A 26,902-nucleotide genomic window follows, 5' to 3' on the forward strand; every position below is an offset into this window, starting at 1 on the left:
AGCATCTCCTCTGCTGACCTCTGTCTTCCTCCTCCCTCTTCCACTTCCTCACTCCCTTCCTCCCATCCTCCCCCTGCCATCATTCTCTCTCTCCTCTCACACACACACACTATATACACACTATACACACACACACACTATATACACACTATACACACTATACACACACACACACTATATACACACTATACACACTATACACACACACACACTATATACACACTATGCACACTATACACACACACTATACACACACACTATACACACTATACACACACTATACACACACACACTATATACACACACACACACACTATACACACACACTATACACACACACACACTATACATACACACTATACACACACACACTATACATACACACTATACACACACACTATACACACACACACTATATACACACACACACACACACACTATATAAACACACACACTATACACACACACACTATACACACACACACTATACATACACACTATACACACACACACACTATACATACACACTATACACACACACTATACACACACACACTTTACACACACACTATACACACACACACACACTATATATACACTATACACACACACTATACACACACACCACAGCGTGCAGCATGTGCACCCGACAATCGTGTTGTGTTGGATCAACGCTGAGACTTCATCCAACAATGCATTCACTTAGCATATTCAGTTGCATCCGAATTGACACCTGTGTTTTTGGATCGCTCACAAAATAGTCTGTGTAGTCCTCCCTAAGTCATTAAAGCCCATCATGTGGAGACAATGAGCAGGACACACACACTGGCGTCATGCATATGCGCATCATGAGCAAGTTGCTCATTAAAAAAGCTGCTATTACCCCCGGAGAGGCTGCACCTTTGGTTGGGGTTAATATTTTTGCCCAACAGGTTCCCTATAACCGAGTATTCTGTGCTGCAATATAGATAAATTGAAAAGAGAACATAAATATGTAACTACTGTTTGAGCTTACACTGACAATATAAATAAATCTAAATCTATATTCTGCTTCTGTTCAGCCATCATTCATGTGTCATACTTCCAGTGAAAATGCTTTTGGTCTGGATTTGATTTTACTTCCAGCGTTTTTTGTTTTTTTTTGCCCTTATATTCTGACTGAGCACAGTTTCCCTTTGTTTTTACCGAGGTCCCCCCCCATTGCCTGTCACTGTCACATCCTGAGACTGTCGGGAAGTCTGAGACAATACAAAATGCAAACATAGTCCTCCCCTTAGCTCTCATATTCCAGAACAGTTATGGTCATTTCTCTACAGCAATGCTGCAAACATTCAGCCCAGGACTATTGTTCTTCATGTATTTCATTAGTTCTACTTAGGCCACTGTAGGGTTTGTATCTTAACCAAGACCTAACACCATCCCTGTATAGAAAATCTGCTTTTACTATTATATACAGTATATATACACCCACACACACATGTACACTACATATATATATATATATATATATATAATACAAAAAATAGGACTTACAAATCTTGTAAAAGGGATTTTTTTTTGGCTCAGTATTACACTTGTCAAAGGCCCCGTTAGGAAGAGGCAGGGGTGCTGGTGCCAAGGGGTGCTGGCCTCGGTTGGCAGGGGTTGCAGAGCCCGTGAGGGCTGGGGCCCAATGTTTTTTTATGGCTCGGTCCAACCCTAAATGTAGACTTGGACTGGGCCAGAATTCCAACCCTAGAACACTTGACAAAATAAATATAAGACATTATCAACTTGATGTATGAAAAACACATGACAGGTTAAATAAAATGCTGATTCCATGTATAATACCTGTATTGTGTTGTTTGTTGCCCTTTGATATTTACAGGTGTGCCTATAGTTACATAGTTACATAGTTAAATTGGGTTGAAAAAAGACTTAGGGGTCCGTTTACTAAAGTGCGTTAAAAATATTCGCACAATATATAGACAGAATTTTCGCCAAATATGTTATCGCCAGTTTACTAACCTGCGGTAAATATAAATTTGCGAATTTTCTTGCGCAAGAATAATTGTTCGCCAGTTATCGCATTTGCTGAAAATAACGATACGTACACATTAACGCATGGTTTACTAAACAGCGAAATGTGCTAAAGACAAAATTAACGCCAGAATATTCGCAAACTTTTACCGCCACCTATGAACTGGCGTAAAAGTATTTTTTCCGCCAGAAAATTCTCAAGGGGCAGGAAATATCCCATAATAATGGTTTTTTTTTTACCCATCATTCTTTGCTGACAGGAGAGAGATCTGTAGCTATTGCTGACAGGATGTTTTGGCTTCTGCTTCTATCTGGTGCAACAGCAGCAGTTTCAGCTCAGAGTCGTATTATTGGCAGTGGCATCACAGTCCAAGGATTCGTCAGCCTCTACACTTTTTGGTTTCATTGGGATTGGCTACATTAAACTGTGCATTTCTATGAAGCAAAGAGATTGACTGGTATCATTTCCTATGATTCTATTGGCAGAAGGGTTTATATGATGCAGACATGTTTGATTGGTGTCACGCTGGTGATGTTGTTGGATGGTATAATCATCAGTCAATAAAGTTTATGAGTTTTGAAGATGCATTTCTGGCCATAAATGTCACAGTAAAAATTGCCATAATAACCGCCATAAAACAAGACTATTTTATAGCATAAATATTCGCAAAAACGTAATTTTTCGCCAGAAAATTCGCAACTCGCTAAAATTACCGCTTACGTAAGCTAGTTCCTTAACGTAGTTACCGCAAGTGATCGCAATGACTTCTGAGCGCATCGCTGTTTAGTAAACTTAGTCGCTGCGAATATTCTGGCGTAAAAATATTCTCAGCGATAACATGCGGAAACTTAAAGTCAGATTTACCGCACTTTAGTAAACGGACCCCAAAGTCCATCAAGTTCAACACCTCCAAATGAAAACCCAGCCCCATACACACACCCCTATATTTCTCTGTCTCTCTAAACTATCTATCTTTCAAGGCTAGATAGATGATAGATAATAGATAGATAGATAGATAGATAGATAGATAGATAGATAGATAGATAGATAGATAGATAGATAGATAGATAGATATAGAGGGATAGATAGATAGATAGATAGATAGATAGATAGATAGATAGATAGATAGATAGATAGATAGATAGATAGATAGATGATAGATAGATAGATAGATAGATAGATAGATAGATAGATAGATAGATAGATAGAGAGATAGATAGATAGATGATGGATGGATAGATGGATGGATAGATAAATAGATAGATAATAGATAGATAAATAGAAAGATAATAGATAGAAAGATAGATAATAGATAGATAAATAGATAGATAGATGGATGGATAGATAGATTTTTCACCGGACCAGTCCAGAGGCCTTTCTTACCTAGCAATATCGCAGTCTTATCTATATTTACCAAGGTTCCTTTTTTGATTTCTCATACTTTCAGAACTGCGCATGTGCACAATAATATCATTTTCTGATTTTACTGTTACTGCGTTAGCCTAGCAGGACGTACAGGAGCTTAGAGAAATACAGAAAACATGACAGTGGGGGGCTAGGTAATTGAAATAAGAAACTTTCTAAATACAATCAATTAAATATTCTGCATTGTTTCTGAAATAATCAAGTTTATCTTCACTATTCCTCTCTCAGCATCTGTTTCTCTTCATTCTCTCTTCATGCAGCAGTTGGGTGTCGGATATTCACTGACAGTTAGATCCAATATATCTTATAGGGGGGGGCTTAGATAATTCACTGAAATTTAGCACAGATCAGGATATCAATGAGACATTTGCCCACCATCTGGGTTTAATAAATCCCAAAAAAATTAAGTTTTTGTTTCTTTGAAAAGAAATTGTGTTTTTCCTCTTTAAAAGTCCGTCCATAAAAAAATATGACTTTAATAAACAACCCCCATAATTCGAGAAATTCCGTTCCAGTATTTTCCCCATAGACTTCTAGAGAGTTTTCATGTGAGATTTGTTTTATTGAATTCAATTGCATCTCAAATTGAAATCTCGTTCGTTAGCTTTCATGTGATAAACCTTTTTCTGACTGAACTGAATCTGGCCCATAGCGTAAATAATATTGTTTTATATTTCCTTTTATTTCAGCAGTCCAACAGCATCTCCTTCTCTCAATCACAGGGACAAACACAGAGATGTATATCCACACACATAAGTTCTCCATTCGTACACACAGCTTCAGTGACAAACTAATGGTGCACCTTAACCTCTTCCATGTGCTTCTTTTCACTTTTCTACACAACAGAAGCTCACAATTTTCCATACATTTTCTGGTTAAACTGACATTGATTCCATGTCACTATCACATATCCTACCCCAGCTACTTTGCTTTCAGATACAATGCAACTCACAATTACAGTCAGTTTTTCACTTAGTCTGGTGGGCTTGATAGAGAATAACATTCTGGATATGCAGGTTCCCTGGGAGACCCCTGACATGGATGGATTCTGTTCTCAAACTAACCTTGCTCACTGGCAACTGGTAACACACTTTTACTCCTACAGTATATGTTCTCATGTCATACGTTCCTAAGTCTATAAGACTCTGATTCCTTTGTTCAGGGTTTTAACACTTGTGAGTTCAGAATCCACTGAGATTGTGTCAAGTAAGCTTTTGTCTTTCACCTCAAGTGGTCTCCAGTTCCTAAAGTTCCTTAACTTTGTCTTCAACCTCAAGTGGTCTCGAGTTCCTAAAGCTCCTTAACTTTGTCTTTAACCTCAAGTGGTCTTGAGTTCCTAAAGTTCCTTAACATTTCTCTTTAACCTTAAGTGGTCTCGAGTTCCTAAAGTTCCTTAACTTTGTCTTTCACCTCAAGCGGTCTCCAGTTCCTAGAGTTCTTTAACTTTGTCTTTAACCTCAAGCGGTCTCCAGTTCCTAGAGTTCTTTAACTTTGTCTTTAACCTCAAGCGGTCTAGAGTTCCAAAGTTCCTTAACTTTGTCTTTTACCTCAAGTGGTCTCCAGTTCCTAAAGTTCATAAAACTTTGTTTTTCAAATTCATTCAATTCATGTGTGCTTCAAAAGCCAGCTCTTTGCAGCCCCAGGTGCAAGCTGTACCCCCTGCCAAGGCAAAATTCCACAAATCAATGAAGACAGCAGCTCTCCGGTATTATTGAAAAAGTGAAGAACTTTACTTAAAGTGCCTTAGGCAACATTTCGGGCTACTCAGGCCCTTTGTCAAGCCTTTTACAAAGGGCCTGAGTAGCCTGTAGTTCCTAAAGTTCCATGACAGGCTTTTGCACTTGACTTTTCTTTGCTTCTAAAATACGTTATCAAGTTTGGTCACATATACCTTGGAGACAGTTTGACACCCAGGGCAAAAACTAGGAGTAAACAGCAGATGCACTTGCCTTGGGAAGAATGTAAGAGGAGGACTGATTATCAGGGAAAGGAACAGGAGTGACATGGGTGGGTGAGCAAGCAAGTGTTAAGGTATCTGCATGGACCAAAGTTGCCTTGGGCTGTAATTTTACTCTGTCAACACAAGTGGAGTTTGTCACATTGCTCTTAATGGGAACACAGTCTCACTCAAAATGTCTTTATGTTTTTCTTTCTAAACAGTTATCACATTTACTTTCTTAGATTTTTCTATATAAGTTAGGGAATCCAACTTTAGGCGTTTCCCAAATATTCATTTCCCTAGTTCCATTAGAACAAGAACAAGAGACACTGCTTCTGATACATCCATTGCAGACACATATGCTGTCACTGAGACTTCCCACAAAGGGATGGGCGAATTTGACCCGTTTTGTTTCGCCAAAAATTCGCCGCCGGCGAAGCCCAGTAAAGTCTATGGGTGTCAAAAAAAGTTTTGTCACACAGTGAATTTTTCTTGACATTTGTCTTTTTATTTTTGACGCACGACACCATACAAGTCTATGGGAGTAATTTTTTCAGAGAAAGATAGTCAAAAAAATTCGTCCATACCTATTCCCACATTCATGCACAACTTCTTTTTCCTTAGCAGTAGTGTAAAGTTTGGCAGTGGATTTATAACCTCAAATTCAAGTATTTCATCATATACTTCTGTCTTTCTGGTACATTGTGTTTCTTCTCACAAAAGTTGACTCAGAGGAGACCAGTTCTGTGGCTTCTACATTCTCACAGACGCTTGCATCACTCACCTTCTCAGACACTCTGTCTGGCTTGCCACCATTTTCATGAGTTTTCTATGACACGGAGCACTCGCTGGGCTAAAATCACACTTTTATTGATAATTAATTTAAAATCAGGAAATCACACACAAAAGATACACGCCAAGCCAAGCCACTTCCTCATAAGAATTGCCACCGTTTGCAGAATGTTATAGTTCTCAGCAATGTTCAACATACTCTACACACAGCGACTTTCTCTCATGGTCCAACTACATTTTCCAAGCTTCTGTGAAACTTTCCATTGTAACATTACATTTACATTTGCAATATGAACTGAATATGAACTGAATAATGGTTACCCGTAGGTCCAGGCAGAATTTAGACAAGAGCTGAGTTACTACATAGTGCCAAGGATATGAGCTCACTTAACTGTTTGCCTTCAAATAAAGCAGAGCACTTTCTGCTAGACATTTCATATCACACACGTCATATCAACCTCGTTCTCATTTTTACACACTCAATTTTTCCAGCATAATTACACCCTTGAACAATATCAGACAATTTTATTAACTGCCCACCTAATTAAATATATATATCCTTTAGGATTACTCTTAATTATTTTTAAAAGAAAAGTAAAGACTGCATCAAACATATTCTTTTTTTTTTTTTAACACTCAGGATTTTTCTTTACATTTCTTTATTTCCTGTCTTCTATTGTCTAGTGTGGCCTGGCAGTTTCTTTTCCTCTTTCCCAAAGGTTTTACACAAAGTATTTCTTGTGGTGTACAAAATCCCCTGACTGGTGATTTCACACAACAATATCCCAACCAACAGGATACAAGCGTCTCACTGTGTCTCCTACACACTTCCCTGTTTAACAACCAAATAACTGCTGGTTTTTTACAACGTCAATGCAGAAGCTCTTGCGTCAGGTACTGGTCCTGTTATCCAGAATGCTTGGGACCTAGGGGTTTTCCTGATAAGGGATCTTTACATAAAGTCTACAAGAATCATAAGATAATAAAAACTCAATAGGATTGCTTTGGCTTAAATAAGGATTAATTATATCTTAGTCGGGTTCAAGTACAAGCTGCTGCTCTATTACTACAGAGAAAAAGGGAATCGTTTTTAAAACTCTCCCCACAAATGTGCCTAAAGGTGGCCATAGACATAGAGATCTGCTCGGTTGGCGATATCACCAAATGAGCAGAGCTCTCCCCAATATGCCCACGTTGAAGCGGGCGATATCAGGCTGATCCTGTCGTGCGCCCTAGGGCCCAATGAGCAGATCATAAAGGATCCAATATGCGCAGTCAGATGACGGGACCTCGTAGAAGCATAGATGCGCCCGTGATCCGACGGATTTTTTAACCTGCCTGATTGAGATCTAGCCGACTTCGGACAGATATTGATCAGCGAAGCCCGTCGGATGGCCCCGCACATGGGCTAATAAGCTGCTGACTCGGTCTGTAATCAGTTTTTATCAGCCCGTGTATTGGGGCCTTAAGGCACTTGCCTCCTCTACTTACTCCTAGTTCTATAACTGTTACCCAGATGTGGACTTGTAGCCTCTCAATTTTAGTATGATTAATGCAGGACTAGAAGACCCAGTTTTTGATCAGTGTAAACATTTTCAGAAAAACCTTCCATTTACTATTTAAAGGACATTTTTTTCCTATAAATTAGGGCAGAATTAAAAGGATACACATATTTCCAGTACACTATTCTCGGTTAAGCGCTACAATAATTCACTTTTTCCAAAGAGTTGGGTCTCATCAAATCCTGCTTCAGCCAGTGCTCCAGAGTCAGACCAACTGATGATGGAACTGATGATGGAACTGATGATGGAACTGATGATGGAACTGGTGACGGAACTGAGGAACTGACGGACTACACGCTAAGGGGCAGATTATCGCTCAATCAGCTGCTGTGGGTAAAAAGTCAGGAAAAGCCTGTGGAAAAACAAAAAGCGAAAAAACTTAAAAAGTCCATCCAGTTCCAGGCATCATTTATTTATCTTCTATAATGTCTCTTGTGTTTAAAGTCATCCTTCACTCCTCTCTTTCTCTCTCTCTCTAAATCCTGGGAATAACTATAAATATAAAATGGAACCGGAAATAGCTACTAAAAATGCAATAAATTCTACAAATAGCAGTTTGTTTGACTGAATCTGACATTTACAGTTTGGCTTCTGGCCTTGTAGCTTTCGACAATCCCTGGGGCATTTTATTATTTTACTCACTGAGGAATATTAAACATGCCAGTGGTTTATTAAATGGTTTAGTAAATAATAAAGATGGATCATATTCTATCACTCAAACTTCTCAAGATTCTTCCACTGCCTAAAACTTTGACTTGTTAGAAATTACTCCTTGTGCTTGTGTCAGGTACAGGACAACATGGAGACTTGACATGGACAATCCAATGAGAGGATTATGTTTTAGGGGAATAAAAAGTACAGACCTTGTAGAAGAGACAAATCCTATTCTATAACTAGCAGTTTATAACGAACCAATATTTTGCATTTGGTTCAAAACAGTGAACCCTTTAGCTTTTTAGGTTTTTGTGACGTGTTATATTTGATAAATATCATGACTTTTTCACTTTAATCCCCAGATGCACAAATCACCATTTTCTTTAGATTCATTTCTTGGACTGCGTTACATGTATTTAAACCTTATATATATATATATATAGTGCCACCTGGTGTCCAATGATTTTCATTTGAAGTCGTGTTATCATGTCTAGTGCACATCTAAAACCAAAACATTTCCCATCAAGTCTCCTGTCACTATTCCTGATAAAGGAAACGGAGCACAAAATGGCTGATAAAAGAAGACGGGAGGTTTTAGTGAAGTGAATAGAAATATTATATAAAATGTAGTGATGGGCTGAATCTCAAATCCTTTGTGAAAGATTCTGCTAAATACTGAACCCAATCTGAACCCAATTTGCATATTGAAATTAGAGCTAGGAAGGGTTAAAGAGAAGCGTGAGCTGCAAATGCGCCTAAAAATATTTTACTTCCTCGTGTGTCTACATCACATGATCTGAAGGATTGGGATTCCGTTTGGCCCGGCACTTGGATTCGGCTAAATCCTGCTGAAAAAGGTTGAATCCTGTCCAAATCTTGAACCAAATCCTGGATCTGTGCATCCCTAATAAAATGATACATGCTGACATCTTAAAGGAGAACTAAACCCTAGAAATGAATGTGGGTAAAAATGTCCTATTTTCTATAGTGAACTTATTGCACGAGGCTAAAGTTTGAGCTTGTCAATAGCAGCAATGATCCAGGACTTCAAACTTGTCACAGGGGGTCACCATCTTGGAAAGTGTCTGTGACACTCACATGCTCAGTGGGCTCTGATTGGCTGTTGAGAAGCTAAGCTTAGGGCTCGTCACTAATTATTCAGCAGAAAATGAGCTTCCCTGGCTGTAATATAAGCTGATGCTACAGGTTTGCTGATTATTCAATTCTGATGCTAATTGCACTGGTTTCTGTGCTGCCATGTAGTAATTATGTGTATTAATTACTAATCAGCCTTATATTGTGACATTTCTATTCTATGTGTACTGTATATTGTGAGTGGCTCCCTAAGCTCAGTAAGTGACAGCAGCACAGAGCATGTGAATCAGTGAATCAGCAGAAAAGAAGATGGGGAGCTACTGGGGCATCTTTGGAGACACAGATCTTTACTGCTAAAGGGCTGTGGTTGCCTTGGGCTGGTACAGAAGCACAAAACATCATGTACAACATTTCTACCTACAGTACTTAGAGGTTCAATTATCTTTTAAAGGGAGAGAGAGGAAACATCTATGAATATGAATATGAAAAAGTGATTTCCACTTCCTCTTCACTTTAACTGACAAGTAATTATCCCTGTAGCTTCTACTGCAGCTTTTACTTGGTCCATTAAGTTGGCAACAGATGGAGTTTGTAATACTCTGCTGCTGTGGTGGATTCCCTTCACTGTGTATAGAGAGGAGTAGTAAAAATGAGAAGAGTATTATTTCTTCCATGACATACCTGTGTGTGACAGCTGTGCTATTATTATTATTAGTTGTTCTGTTGTATAATTATCAAAATATTGTCATTGCACCAGTAGCATTTATGTGTGTTGCACAGAAACTACTTGTAAGGTATAAATGGGTTCTGAATATTATGTCTTAGGTATATCCACTGTTTCCAAATATCCATTGCATTGCACTCTCGGGCACTAGTCATTTAAAGGAGAAGGAAAGCTACTGAGGTATTTTATTGCCAATAGATTAGCTGCAATAGTGCAAGCTATAACACTATATTTATTCTGTAGTATGTTTTACCATACCTGAGTAACTAGCTCTAGAAGCTCTCTCTGTTTATTTAGGATAGCAGCTGCCATATTAGCTTGGTGTGACATCACTTCCTGCCTGAATCTCTCCCTGCTCACTCATAGCTCTGGGCTCAGATTACAGCAGGGAGGGGAGGAGCAAACTGAGCATGCTCAAGCCCTAGCCCTGGAGGTTTAAGCTGAAAACAGTTAGTCTGATACAGAAGCCCATGAGTACACAATAGAAGGAAAGAAATGTGCTGTTTCTTTTGACAGAGGACTCAGAGCTTCATTATTTTGAGGGGTTACTGGTGTATTTATATAGACCTTTCTGATAAAGCTTACTTACTTTTAGCCTTTCCTCCTCCTTTAAAGTGTGCTGGTTCTAGGCAACAGACAGAAGTCAGATAGTGTATTTAATAAATTCCTCTCCTGAGCTTTGGAGACATTAAGGGAACGAATTAGCAGAATCCTGCTCTCTATAAGCCTCTCCATACTATGGGTTTATACTGTATGTGTGTTTCACATGATTTCACAAACCCTGCCTTACAATGTGGATATTATGAGGGTTTCCCCTTCCTGTGTAATGTATGAATAGACCTTCTGAACTTGCTTTGCAGCTGTAAAAGCAGTTACTATGTGAAAGGGTTGAGCTCTTCGCACTATTTATTTGCAACAGACGGAATCGTACTTGTAAGTAAATAAAGATCGACTCATATGAAGCTCATTTACAACAGATGCTTTCACACCTGAAATAGATGCCAAATATTGAGATGTTGTGATTTCAAGATGTAACACACCTGGGGAAAATAATAATAAATCTAGAGACGTATTTTGTTTGTTGTTATATTTATGATAATTACGTTGTAAATTGACTGAAATGAAATCCTGAGGCTAACAAGTTCTAATAATAATAATAATGTCATTGAATAATGTCCAACGCACTCATTTCGAATATTTAAGCGCATTTAAAGACAAGTGCTCAGACTCAGACGCAACTCACACTACACTTCTTGCTTCAGCAGCAAATATCAATCAACTGGATGGAGTTTAACAAAGGAGAAACCCACATAGATTTAAAGCAAAATCAAATCATCGCTAGCGTTCATTCGCACTCTATCGCCGGACGATTTTTCGTTCAGTTGAATGGTCGTCAATAAAGTGCGGATTTTACTGAACGTTACCTCTTTCTCCAGAGTTTCCTTTGCCACCGCAGACCAGGCGGAGTGCTTAAATGAAGCTCCATCTTCCTCAGTCTTATGTCGCTTACATCATATCCTGTTTGCCCAAAATACATTAAAGTTCAAACAACGCTCGAGACTTCTCCTTTTTTTAAGCAGGATTGTCTGCAAAAGTCCTAACTTAAACCACACCTTCCAACATTTTGGAAATAAAAAGAGGGACAAAAAAGTTGCCACGCACAGTGCGGCAAAACATTTTTACTCCACGCCCATTTTTGTGGCCACACCCCTAATTATCATGTTCATTTTGCAAAATTTGGCAGGTTATGAAAGTTTGAACATATTTCTGTGTTTTTTTTCCAGTTATTACAGTTTTTCTAATGAAGGTGAATTGCCCTTTAAGCTGTGAGTCCAACTTTTCCCAAGGGACCAGTTATTTTATATTGTTACAATTACTTATTTCCTTATATCGATATTGTTACAAAAGTGTCTTATCTTGCGCTGTGGCTGTTCTGGGCTCTCTACCAAAACCAAATAAGTTAGGAACTTTGTTTCTTTTTCTGGCTGTTCAGTGCAGAGAAAAACGTGACTTTCCAGTACAAACGAGGGACTGCGGGTTGAGCTGTCAAAAGAGGGACTGTCCCTCTTAAAACAGGACAGTTGGGAGGTATGCTTGAACTTTTTTGGGTTAACATTTTTTCCCAGACATTTGAGGGGCATGGAACATTAATTTTACAGTGGACTCATGTGTAGGGCATTATATGATCTATTTTGTCTTTATTTTGCTTCCTTGGACATTTGTAATAAAAAGTGGTAACTTGAAGCATTTGCGCCAATATCTATAATAAAGACGTCCATACAACTTTAATGTAGCCGCCCTATTCAAATTGACCTAAACATAAGATCACTAGCGACTTTTCGCTAGGCATAAACGAACGCTAGCGAATCTTTGCTATGAAATGCTCGCACTGGACGCCCAGGACGCAACTTCGCATTTTACTGAATTAGCGTAGTGGTAACAAATTTGTTTCTGGCGAAGTGTGCGAATCGGTCGCTGGCGACAGTTCGCCCTAAATTTGCCCCATGTCTTTTAGTCCATGCATGTGAGTGCAGAGTTTTCCATTGCAAATTCTGGATATTGGCCACTGTAATTCTAAGGCAAATGTAGAACAAAGATGATTCATTTTGCTTTGCTCTGTTATAGGACCCACAGTGCTACGCAATATGTTGGCGCTATATAAATACATGTTAATAATAATAATACCTGTTAGTCTGGGAAGGACATTACTGCACATCTGTAATGACATGTCACAACTAGAAATAATCCATTTATGACATGAAAGTGACCAAAATTCGAATATTCTTTCCCGCCCCTCGAAGATGGACATCATTTTAATACTTGTTGGCTTTAGTTTGTTTTAACACATGTTTTTTTTATTAATAGACACTTGATGAATAAATCCTTATTTGCATGAAGGGCTAATTTATCTATCGTAACGATCCTGTACAATTTACTAATGTCTGTTTTCCACATTGACATGATTTGTTCCAGCACAGAAAAGATATTGTCCAAATGATAAATCCCTGCATCTGTATTGAATGATTTATAAGGGGTGTTAAAGCTCCGCACTGCGCCAAGCTCCTACTCACCACGTTATATAACAGATAAAGCAATATTAAATATAACCAAAGCCACAGTAGAATGCATTGCATTAAACATGGATTAAACCATATTCTGCTGTGCTTCAGAATTGTCTGGAATCTCGTTTGGCGTCTAATTCCTAAGTGTCTTCGTTAGCATTGGTAAGTATTGTTTTTATCCTCAATACTATAGTGAAGCAAGTGGGCTTTTTGCCATCCATGGAAACTGACAGTCAGTAGAGCATTAGTGAGATTGATGATCAGACCTGGCTCCCAGTTGGCATTTTAGTTCAACCCACAAATATTTAATGGTGTTATGATCAGACAGATTATTAAGTGGTGTAAATAATATCTGAATAATTGAGCCCACATTGGCAGGCGCTGCTGTGTAAAAAATGATGTCAAAATGGCACAATATTTCACGTGCTTTTTCTTTCAGCAACTTCCATCGGAACTTACCTACAAAGGTCTGAAGTGGTGGAAAATAACTGCCGAAAATCTGGCCTTCGCATGGTGTAAAATATCACACACTTTAATAAGTTTGCCATTCATCTTGCACAGCTTTTTAATAAATAGGCCTCTCAATTTCTTTCACTCCCATTTAGTATTGATCCTGCTCTGTGCATGGGACATTTTCATAAAAAAAATACTTTTCCCCAATGTGTTGCCGCAAATAATGAAGCAGCCCAATGATAAGGCCATTGTCCTCTGTTTGACAAAGGAGAAATAATTGTCTGAGTTCTTTGTCATGGCTCCGGCTTGAGTCGTTGGTTCCAGTGAGATTAAACCTAAAGTTCTATCCTGTTCCAAAGCCAATTATTTGCACAATGAACTTTGTACATGCCCACAAGACACCTGTTATAACCAAGAGAGATCTGATAAAGACAAGAGAGATCTGACAAAGTATTTCCCATTTTTTTCACATACTAGTTATAGTAGTAGGTATAGTATATTGCATAATCCTGGCTGCAGGGCAGCTTGAGGCTGACAGTTGAGATAGACATTCATTGTAGGCAGGACTGCCCCCTGGTAACATCACTACACATATTACAACTCTATGGTAATGTCACAAGAAATATCCTGCTCCTCCAGATGAATTCACTGCATACACCATGTCTACATCTGATGTTACTGAGACACATAAAGCCAGGCCAAATATCAGGCCAGGTTAGGCATGGGTAAAATGCCATGTTCCAAAGTCCCACATATACAAAAGCGGGACATTCCATAGCTCTCATGCTTGGGCTAAATCAATTGCTAGTACTAAATAATTCAAGTTGGACCTGTTATAAATAAAAAGGTGAGGGTCACCTGGCACAGAGTAGCTAGGCAGGGATCTGACTCATCTGACAGTTAATCACCTTCAAAAAGAACAATAGGCTTAGTCCCAGCTGATGAATAAAGATGGCCATACACAGGGAAATCCGCTCGCCAAATGAGCAGATGTCTCCTCGATATGACCACATTGAAGGGGGCGATATTGAGCTGATATCAGGCTCATAATGCATCCGAAAGGGGTGGTTGGATCGCGGGACCGCATAAACGCAGAGATGCGGCCGCAATCCAACGGGATTTTATAACCTGGCTGATCAAGATCGGGCCGACTTTCGACCAGATATCAATCAGGAAAGCTGCCGACTCGCTCTACGGACTATATTGGTCTGTATATGAAGGCCTTAAGAGCTGAGCACAGTGAGATAAAACAGCCAATGCCCTCAATGTTCCCTGACTGCAAATAAATAGTGTATTGGAAGCATATTATCATAGTGTCACGATTCAGTATGTTAAACTGCTGGTGATTTCACCTGTTACTACTGGAGGTTTTAAGAGTTCAATCTAATCCTAACAGACATCTACCACCTTTCCTTTCTACACTGTTTCTACCTTCTACCTTCCCTACACTAAGTAATCCTGCTAATCAGAGTCGATTTTAGCCTTTCTCCTTCCCATTTCTGAATCATTGAGCCATTTTTTTGTGGTCTGTCTCCTATAACCTGATTTCTTGTCTCAGCCTTATTGCTGCTTCAGTGATCTCCTAGTCTTCACCCTTGGCCTGGTTCAAGGATTTCTTTTTGCCTGTTGCTTTCCCTGACCTATAGCCTAATTACCAACCTGCTTTTCAGCCGACCACCTACCTACCCCGACTACTTACCAGTTAATTAACTAAACGGCACCCTACCATCTATTGCAATGTTTACGTCACACTGCTCGTTAAGCTATTAATGTACAATCAATTTCATCTCAGTTTTCATTAAGGTCTTAGTAAATTCCCACTTGCCTATTTGGAAAATGAAAAACATGAGAATGATCTGCACATCTGCATTTTGTCTTTGGTTCCCACAAAAACATTTAATAATCCATTTGCAACTGGAGCCCAGGCAACGAATAATATCTCTTCTACCAGCGTCTATTCTTCTACTTATTATCAAATGGAAAGAAAAACACTCACGGATGAAAAAATAAATGTCATTACCAAAAACCTGATGGATAGAACATTTTTTATTTAACACTTCAAGCAAAGCAACAATATCACTATTAATTCCCAGAATTTGTTTCGTACCGTAACAGTACAAGTCAAACAAAAGTGCTACAAAAAGCTGATTGTGTGTATTCCATTGTATCAAATAAACACACAAACGAGTGCAAGTCCCGGGCAGCTCTATAGGCAACTCAATTGTACAAATAGAAGGACCAAAGCCCTTTGCTAATCACAGGCACAGCTTTCTGGAGACACACACACGTCTCAGGCTCATGTGTTTCTCACACAAATCATTACTCTTTAAAAAGTTCAATTCCACATCCGACTCCCTGGAGGTTCATTCTTCATTTCCCATTCTCTATCATTTCTATTGGACAAGTACATTTAATGGATATCTGCATCTCATTATGGATAGAATAATTGGATACATAATACATCAAGTTGTTTATAAATAGATGCCACTTGTAAAATCCTTACACATTTTACTGAACTGTATATAATATATATATATATATATATGTTTATTTATTTATTTAACAACCAAAGTTCTCCACTTGTTGCTGAAAATGATCCACATACAAGTCACTGAACACTATTGTAATGTCACTGGGGGCTGAGCAAATGGAGCTAGAATTAAAGCAGTGGCCCACTTTAGTATGTTATAGGATGTCCAATTCTAAGCAGCTTTTCAATTGGTCTTCATTATTTATTTTTTTAATGATTTGCCTTTTGACTCTTTCCAGCTTTCAAATGTGGGACACTGACCCCACCTAAAAAGCGAATGCTCTGTAAGGCTACAAATGTATTGTTTTCACTACTTTTTATTACTTATCTTTCTATGCAGGCGCTTCATCTATTTATATTCCAGTCTCTTATTCAAATCAATGTATGGTTGCTAGGGGAATTTGGACCCTAGCAACCAGATTACTGAAATTGCTAACTAGAGAGCTGTTGAATAAAGAGATAAATAACTCAAAGGGGCAGATTTACTAAAGGGCGAAGTGGCCACCGACTTTTCTCCAGAAATCCCATCTGCAGAGACATCACCACTAACAGGCGCAGATGACAATTTGCTAGTGAAAGAGACCGTCGCTAGCGTTCGTTCACATTCTAAGGCGACTTTTCGCTTTGGCGAATGGTTGTTGCTCTGCAAATTCACTAAATTGCGGATTTTACTGAATGTTTCCTTTTTATCCAAAGTTTCCTTCACCACCTCAGACCAGGCGAAACAAAGCGACATCTTCCTCAATCTGATGTAATTGACATCATATCCTGTCCCCCGAAAGTCATAAAAAGTATAAAAAACGCAGACGACTTTTCTATTTTTAAAGCATAATTGCCTTCAAAAGTCCGAACTATTAAAGATTTATTATTATTTGAGGGGCATGCCACATATATTTTAGGGTGGGCTCATGTCTAGGGCATTAGAGGACACAAACGAACACTAGCGAATCTTCGCTATGAAATGCTCGCACTGAAGAAGTATCGGTAGTGAAAAGTCGCCAGCATTCAGCGCCCAGGACACAACCTCACATTTTAGTGAATTTGCGTAATTTGCGCCTGGCGAAGTTGTGCGAAGCAGTAGCTGGCGACCATTCGTCCTTTAGTGAATCTGCCCCAAAAAATACAAATAATAAAAACATGAAAACCAATTGCAGATTATCTCAGAATATCCCTCACTAAATCAACGTTCATTTAACGGTGAACAACCCCTTTAAGTTTGTTATCACAAGGGAGCTTTACTGTGGCAACAGAATATTATCAGTTATTCTATTATTAGTTAATATTATTAGAACAGTTATCTTTATAATATGGATATGAAGCAACTAATGATTACACATGTAAGGATAATGTTAACAATATGACATATCAGTAGTGTCATTTAATAAGTGTCCAGAACTTGAGTTAATATTTTAAACCCAATGGGGCTCATTTATCAACACTGGGCAAATTTGCACATGGGCAGTAACCTATAGCAACCAATCAGCAATTGGCTTTTTGAAGCCAGCTGCAAGTAGAACAATGAATGCAGCAATTTGATTGGTTGCTATGGATTACTGCCCATGGGCAAATTTGCCCAGTGTTGATAAATGACCCCCAATGTGACAAGTTTGTGTATAAGGAAGATCTTGCTGGAGACGCAGGTAAAGATCCCAGAATGATCAAGCCATTTTTGTTGTATATACACATATATACACATATATATTATAAAGAATGTACTTTCCAAGAATAGATTGACTTTATGATTTGTATTGAATTCTTTAGTACAGGTGCTGCGTCAGGAAGCGATGTGAAAAGTAATACATTGTAAACAACATACGACTACTCACTATATTCTAGAAAATGAATGACGGGCTGGACAAAAATATGAATAAAGTCTACAATTTGTAGAAAGGTGCATTTGTTGAATATATAAATATACATTGTGGGCCTGCTGATTAGCATACAGGTGCATACAGGTACATACAGGTGCATACAGGTACATACAGGTGCATACAGGTACATACAGGTGCATACAGGTACATACAGGTACATACAGGTGCATACAGGTACATACAGGTACATACAGGTGCATGCAGGTGCATACAGGTACATACAGGTGCATACAGGTACATACAGGTGCATACAGGTACATACAGGTACATACAGGTGCATACAGGTACATACAGGTGCATGCAGGTGCATACAGGTACATACATGTGCATACAGGTAAATACAGGTGCATGCAGGTGCATGCAGGTGCATGCAGGTGCTCAAATGAGTTACGCCTGCAAGATATGCAGATTTATATTCTGTTATAAAAATATGGGGCCAGATTTTGCCCTTTATAAATTATTTACTTTATCTATTAATTAATAGGATTCATTAATACATTTCTGCAGTGCTTTTAAACAAAACAGGCAGGCAGCGGCATTTAAAAAGTTTCACCATTATTTGAAACCCATTTCAAATATTGTTGACGCCGATCTGTTTTCCAAGGCATTTAGCTGAAGACATTTACAAGGAAATAAAGCATAATACTGTCTATTGATATAAAGTAGAAATGAATTATTTGTCAGATCCTTGAGTTGCCCGTTACATTTATTGGCATTGGAGATAATGGGAGTGATTCTGCCTTGTATGGAATATACTTTTTATTCCACTATTCTCTATTCATTCCAAGGGGATTCTTTTATTATCAAAAGTAACTTTCACCCACTGATGTATCCCATAGAAATGATTAGAGATCATTAAATCGCACATATCTGCCCCACAGCCGGCATAGACTTTAGTTGGGATCTGTCACTTAGGTGGTTATTTATCAAAGTCCAATGTTATCTCAACATTTTCTGCTACAAACTCCGATCAAATCCGCTTGGGTTTTTTACGCTTATTTATTTGGTTTTCACCCTTTTTTTAGGATTTGTCACCCGAAAGCTCATATTTCTTATGCTTTTTTGCCCGAAAACTCAGAAAACTTTTGGGTATTGCATGAAACCCAACAAACATCAAAAAATCATTGGGACTTCTCCTATTGACTTATATGCAACCTCAACAGGTCTGAGATGCTGGATTTTCTGATTCCAACCTCTGGGTTTAATAAATTCCGAAAAATTCGTGATTTATTAAATGTCCGATTTTATTTTTAAAAAAAATCACAAATTTTTGGGATTTTTGCATTCAGAGTTTAATAAATAACCCCCTTAGGGTGGCCACCTGTCCGGTTTTGACCCAAACGGCCCGGTTTTTTGAAGTGTTGCCGGGTCAAAAATTTGGGCAGTATTCCTTGTGACTGACGAGGCGAACAGCCAATCGCCAATCACCTTTTCATAGCTACGCCCATGACCTGCCCCTGCAGAATCACAACCCCACCCCCCTTGCACCATGGCCCTGCCCGGATTCCAAAAAAAAATCAACATTTTCTAAGTTACAAAAACATTTCTATGAATGATAACTGCACATAATACTAGGAAAGATAAAATATTCATGCAAAAAAAAAAACCACATTTGAATAATTATAGATCATTACTATGACCTTAGCAGCAAGTGGAAGAACATAAAGCCTGAGTAATGTTTGGAAGGGTTTTCCGCTTCTCAACAACCTTCTGTATAAGATTTAACAAAGTTTGCAGGTGTTTGGAAGTGGCTGAACCAGTTTCCTTTTCTTGCCTCATTAGTACTGGTGATTTGCATGTGTGTAATTTGCATTTAGCTTCAAGTGAAGTTCATTTAGTTGGATTTTACACAGTGCAGCTAAAAGAAGCTTTATCATGGCAGTGGCGCATTCTTTTTCATGGAAGACTCAGCTGATACGGCATTTCTCCTTTTTGCTTAACTTTCTCCGTCTTTGCTCCAGACTTCTCTCAATTATTTCATCCTCCTCCACAGCTCTGGAAAAATAAGGGTTAATGGGTCAGTCACAGGATTAAACGACAAGATAATGTCATAAAGTGTAACAAGGAAATCCAAATATCCTCAGAATCAACTAACTTTCTCATACAGACAGGAAGACAGTTGACAAGAAGGGAAATTATTTGAACTATCCAATAACATACAAAGTAGTTTAATAAAAATTATTGCTTTTTACCATATCTAGTGACCAGCCGTAATTAATCAGATGTTTTTAAACCAGTAACTGCTAATTTGTTCTTATGGTTATTACACAAGTTTAAGGACATTTATTACATAAGCCCCAAGTATCAAATCATAGACCAAAGTTCTCAGCACAAAGTTTTAAAAGTCTAAACTACTTACTCAACCTAATGTATAAAATATGTGGGTAATTGCACAAGATACCTCTTCTTCAGGCATTTCTCATGATTCTCACATGTTTGTGCATATGGAAATACTTTTACACCATGCAGTAGATGTTGCCTCAACACTGGCTGCACAATGAATTCCTTTGGGTAATAAAGTCATTAAAATAAAAGCATGACTGGACTAATTAGGAAAATAGATAGGTCAGATATTTGTAATGTATGGCTTATTCTTGAGCTTTTGCATTTTTTTTTCCTTTGTAGCATAACATCTATAGGAGAAAACCGTTTTTCTATCCCTGTGAACCTTTGGATACTCAAATATGGGAAAATTACACTTTTATTTGAATTTATGGATGGATTTTGTAGGGTTGTAGGGTAGGGGATAAAAAATGTTTGGAAAAAATATTGAATTCTTTTCTCAGCTCAATGAGAAATTCTTGTTTTCAGGCAATTGGCTGGGACAGTATTTAAAGGAGAAGGAAAAGCTAAAAGTAAGTAAGCTTTATCAGAAAGGTCTTTATAAATACACTAGTAAAACCTCAAAGTAATGCTGCTCTGAGTCTTCTGTCAAAAGAAACAGCACATTTCTTTCCTTCTATTGTGTACTCATGGGCTTCTGTATCAGACTTCCTGTTTTCAGCTTAAACCGCCAGGGCTAGGGCTTGAGCATGCTCAGTTTGCTCCTCTCTCCTTCCTCCTCCCATCCCTGCTGTAATCTGAGCCCAGCTCTATGAGCGAGCAGGGAGAGACTCAGGCAGGAAGTGATGTCACACCAAGCCAATATGGCGGTTGCTATCCTAAACAAACAGAGAACACTTCAAGAGCTGTTTACTCAAGTATGGTAAAGGATTCTGCAGAATAAATATAGTGTTATAGCTTGCACTATTGTGGCTAATCTATTGGCAATAAACTGCTTCAGTAGCTTTCCTTCCCCTTTAACAACAAAAGAGAATGTATTGTTTATTTTCATCAAGGTCCTTTGACATAACTAAAAAAAAATATCCGTGCAATGGAAATGATACAGTTTGGCAGTGCTTTAAACCAGGTCTCCTTAGGGTTTCCAAGCATGTGGAAGGTTATTTGACAAACCATATGTTGTAGGAGCAAGTCAGTGTTGAGCCGCTTTAAGAGTCAAAAGGGCTCATTTACACCAACAGCAGCAGTTGCCATCCCATTGGAGCCCACTGCTCCTCGTTATAACTCAATCGTTCGGCCTTAGGGAAGAACATTCGAAATATAGCCCTACGTTGGTGGGCATATCGGGGAAAGATCCCCTCATTTGGTGATGTTGTCAAACGAGCGGATCTTATAGTGTATGGCCAGGTTATGTTTTAATAACTAGGGAACACAAACCCCTGCAAATAAACATGTACATTTTCTCATTTGTGCAAGTGCCAGACCCTCGTTTTCCACAGGACGGCATTTAGTAAAATCTTCTCACCTGATCTCTTTGATATGCAAATCTCTTACAAGACCATCACGTTGATTCACAAGAGATACTAACTCATCCAGTAACAGTTTCTCTCTCTTTTTCTGGGCTTCACTCTTCATAAAATCTGAAAGGCAGTCATTAAATTTAATTTTACTAATATTTGGACTAATTATATTATTGACAAGAAGGGTTTACACCATAATAAGGGCCATGCTTTAAAAAAAGAATTACTTTTACAGGTATTTGTATAAAAAGCAGTCAAACATTAACATTACAGGTTTCCTTATACAAGCACCAACAATGGATAACAGATAAGCTCTATAGTATACAATGGGATTCTTCAGAACTTATCTGTTATCTGTTGTGTATCTTGTGCCTTTTCTCGTTTTTCAGCTTTGAATGGCTGCCCCATGGCTACACAGCAGCTTGTTTATATAAACTATAGTAGTACTTATCTGTTATCTACTGTGTATCCTGTGCTTGAATGGCTGCCCCCATGGCTACACAGCAGCTAGTTTATATAAACTATAGTAGTACTTATCTGTTATCTACTGTGTATCCTGTGCTTGAATGGCTGCCCCCATGGCTACACAGCAGCTTGTTTATATAAACTATAGTAGTACTTATCTGTTATCTACTGTGTATCCTGTGCTTGAATGGCTGCCCCCATGGCTACACAGCAGCTTGTTTATATAAACCTTTTAAAACAAACACACCCGTTTTACCAGTGCAGGCCAACACTACATTATATTGTCATTCCTTTAAGGCACTTTCAGTTTTTAGTGTTACTGTTCCTTTTATGAGAACAAAAAGCAGCACATTTTGTGCAATTCTAACTACAACAGTATAAACTCATGTTTTCAAATTATGGCAAAACCTGTACACAAATTTTAAACTATAATGGTTTAATGGTAATAAACTCATTGAGCTCCCCGCTTTTTCGTATTGCAATTTACACCATGTTTTACAGTAGAAATATGCTTCTTATATCCTTACATATTACAGTAGTACCACTATTTGTCTCATTGGCTGTTCATCTTCCCTGCTGGTAGAATTCTACTTGTGACACACCCCCCTGCTCATGTGAAGAGATCAGGAGACACACACAGCACAGACTGTTACATGGAGGTATGAGAGCGCCTCCAGTTCTTTTATACTTACCATCGATACATAATAGGCCTCGGAGGTCTTTGCTCAGGAGCTCAAATCTCATTTCCAGATCTTGCTCTTCTACACTGTAATAATAGAGAATTATTATTGTTCATTTTTTTGACATTCCAAGAAAACAAGACCTTTAAACCAAGATTGTCTTGTTTTTGAAACCGACATCAGGTGATGCTTATATTTACCTTTATTAAGAGCTGTTAAAAAACACTTCATACCTTTTATAGCTCATATCAGTCTCTGGGAGTTATTTACAAAACAAGAGCAGGTGCGATTATTTGCATCAAAACAATTGTCCTAATAATATAATAATGTTTACTAAAACAATCATGTCAAGGAGCAACATCAGAGATTTAAATATACATCCCTGTAATTGCATTTTTCTGAGTGATATTAATCTTAAAGTTACAAAATAATCCCAGCTCCATCTTTAAAGTGGGAATAATAGATCTAACCATAAGCATAAAAATAGTTGAACTGGAAGAGCCAAGAATCTTGAATGTCCAGTTTTAGCTTTAAAGTGTAGTTAGTGTTGAACCGACCCCTCTATTATCATTTTACACCATTATTGCATTTCGTATTCTTCATTACTTACAGCAGCTGTAGCTCATCCTGCCTGCGGATCAATACGTTCCTTCGATTCACCAGTGAGAACCACTCCTGGATCAGAGTCTCCTCTGCCTCTTTGTCTGTTCCCACAGTAAAGAAAAACAAAATGTCGTCAAATATGCTTACATGCCAGAATCCAAACCTTCCGCACTTTAAACAGCTCACTGATGCAGGACTTTGGGCCTCCTTGGGTGTTAAGTATCTGGCACAAATTGTTGAGGATGGGCAGCTTAAATCTTTCCCGGTCCTCAAAGAGGAGCACCAACTACCAGCTAGAATGATTTTCCGATACATACAATTGAGTCATGCGTTTCAAACGCAGTTTCGGGTTAGACCCCTCAATATAACGCAGTGCTCCCTCGAACGATATCTGAGGAGACCTGATCTGCAGAAAGTGGTTTCCTGGATATATACTATTCTATTAAAACCCTTGGATTCCCACTTAGAGAGGATGCGCCTAAAATGGCAGGCTGACATTCCAGGATTGCATGAGGAGGCGTGGAATGAGGCCTTGGAGCAAATTCTGATACTCAATATTTCAAATAGGGACAGGCTCATTCAGATTAAATTCTTTCATAGGACATATCTGACGCCTCATAGACTAGCTAGGATATATCCGGGTACCCCTGACACCTGCTATAAGTGTGGGACTGAAGCAGGAACTTTGTATCATGTCTTTTGGGAGTGCACTCACATGCAGAGGTATTGGGGGAAGGTCTTGGGTTTTATTCAGAACTCTTTTGCGCTTCCTAATATTCTTTCACCGGAACTTTGTCTCATGGGACTTACTGAGCCTCTCACTCTTCCCCCGTTCCGTAGGCAGTTTTATCTGCAAATGTTATATTTTGCTAAAAAAGCTATTTTACTCACGTGGAAAGACACCAATCCCCCCACTTTGGCCAGGTGGAAATCTTTGATTAATGATGTCTTGCCACTGCAAAAAGCAGTATATCTAGCTAGAGGTTGCCCTGGTAAGTTTCGGGCAATCTGGGGCGAATGGATTGACTTGCCGGATACAGTAGTTCCCTGATTGTGAATGTGGGTGATACCTGATGCTCCCCTTATGCAGCTATGTGATATTTGTAGTTCCTTACTTGTGTATTATTATGCATTCACTGATTCAATGTGATTGTACTGCTGTGAGACATTGCAAATGTTTGTCTTGTTAAATTTAAAATTTCTAAATAAAAACTTTAAAAAAAAAATATGCTTACATGCCAGTTTGACAAAAGTAAACTAAATTTTATTTAATCTATATTACCCAGTATAATTATTTTTTTGTGCTAACATGTCGTACCATTTTCCATAAGAGAACGAAGATCTCTTTCTACCACTGAAGCCCTTTCATCAATATCCCTCTGTTCAAGCTCTAGTGCTGCAAGTTCTGCTGTAACATATTGGCTGGAGTCTCTGAAACTCTGAGAAAAGAAAAAGAGTGACTTTTAGGAACAAGTAAGTAAAAGGATTACAAGAAATAGGTCTACGAATATTTTGGGGGCAACGACACAAACCTAGAGAGTGAAAGGGTTGATGTTGGGGAATGTCTCATCCAATGCAATTACAGAATTCTACAGCATTTGACAGTGTCTCAGCAATTAAATCTTATGCAATGCAGAGAGGGTTGTTTTTTTAATTATCCTATTATTTAAAAGCTGTAGCATTACATTTGCAGGAGTACAAATAGCTAGTGTATTTATATATCTATATATATATATATATATATATATATATATATATATATATATAGTCAAACAACCAAACATACAGTAACAGAATGCCTCCTCCTATGTCCCCCATACTCCTTTTCTCATGTGCTTTTTGCATTGTCATTCACTTTCTCTGTTTTCAATTTTTATTTTGTCCTTTGTCTTCTAACCTGGCTTTTCATTCATTTGCCCATCTCCTCATCAATCACATTCCCCTGCCCCAATCACCTCCCCTGCTTGCCTTGATTGCATTTCTACTGAAAAGATGAGCAAACAATAGGCGATACTTGGGAGATGGGACACATAGTTTATGAGGCCATACACTGGAAGATTTGATTCAGGTCCTTTTGACCAGTTTAGGAATTTATCTGCGTGTGCATGGAGACCTCAAATGGGCCAAAAATCAGACAGATGTTGATGGGGCAGGTTTCATATTATTGGCAGAATAGGGATTGCTTCAGGTACTTGTTGACGTGCTCGTTCCAATGTCTCATATACCTCATACATAAAGTTCGATATTGTCCACCCTAGGTGAGCATATCAGGGAATAAATCTGACACTCATTTTGACTACAAACATTCCTCTTGCTGCTCCTGATCTGGTGGTGACATTTGGGGGGGTTATTTATCAAAGTCCGAATTTATCTCAATATTTTCAAAAAAAAAAAACTCCGACCAAATCTGCACGTTTTTTTCGCCTTATTTATTGATACACTTTCCTGGAAATTGTATTTGCAGAAAAATATCTAAAAAAAATCCTGAGAAATTTGAATTTTTTCTGATTTTCCACCCCAAAAATGTTGATTTTATTTCCCCCCTAAAACTTCAGATTATTGCACCAAACCCTTCGCATGATCAAAATATCTTTGGGACTTCTCCCATTGACTTATATGCAACCTCGGCAGGTGCCGGATTTTCAGATTCAGACTTTTTCCATCCTTGGGGTATATTTTTTTCCACTAAAAATTCAGATTTTACACTAAAAAAAACACAAATTTTTCGGGGTTTTGCCATTTGGAGTTTAGTAAATAACCCCCTTGATGTGTCACTGGGCCAGGGGCTGGCAGTGTATTCTAACGTGCTGCTACTTTGGTAAAAACCTGTTTCTACTCTTTGAATGTCATATCTCTCCCCTGGGATTCTGAGGAAGGTTGTGATTGCAACAACCAGGAGAACAGAGGGGGGGAGCTGGGTTTGTGAGGTACAAGCTTCGGGGGGAAGGGCAGGAACCCCCACTTGCCCATATTTGTGGACACTCGTGTCAGACAGATACAACGAAAGTGTATAATTATGTTTCTCTTGTTTTGTTTACCCTGGTGTTTTTTAAGGTTTTACCAGTTTATCTGGTTTAGCATAGACCAGTGAGGTCCAGATGGAGGTTTGCAGCCAATATGCAGCTTTTCAAAGGCTTTTTTATGGCCCTGGCTGCTCAAGATAACCACAAACTTCTTTGTATGGCATTATTCATTTAATACAATCTTGTGCTCAGTGCTTTGATATC

At 38.5% G+C, this 26,902-nt stretch overlaps 1 protein-coding gene across 2 annotated transcripts in view; it reads right to left on the reverse strand.

Annotated features, from left to right (window-relative positions):
- Positions 1-19,369: 19,369 nt before the first annotated feature.
- ehbp1l1.S (EH domain binding protein 1 like 1 S homeolog) overlaps positions 19,370-26,902 on the reverse strand; it is a 44,272-nt gene continuing 36,739 nt past the window's right edge. For both annotated transcript variants that reach the window (XM_041591559.1, XM_041591558.1), the window contains 5 exons: positions 24,994-25,114; positions 23,683-23,776; positions 23,085-23,158; positions 21,933-22,047; positions 19,370-20,122 (listed from right to left, as the gene is read on the reverse strand). In XM_041591559.1, coding sequence (XP_041447493.1) covers positions 20,035-20,122; positions 21,933-22,047; positions 23,085-23,158; positions 23,683-23,776; positions 24,994-25,114 — 492 coding nt within the window. In that variant the 3' untranslated portion in view covers positions 19,370-20,034. The remainder of the gene's footprint in view (positions 20,123-21,932; positions 22,048-23,084; positions 23,159-23,682; positions 23,777-24,993; positions 25,115-26,902) is intronic.

Source organism: Xenopus laevis, chromosome 4S (genome assembly GCF_017654675.1).
Source record: "Xenopus laevis strain J_2021 chromosome 4S, Xenopus_laevis_v10.1, whole genome shotgun sequence".
Lineage (NCBI taxonomy): Eukaryota > Metazoa > Chordata > Amphibia > Anura > Pipidae > Xenopus > Xenopus laevis.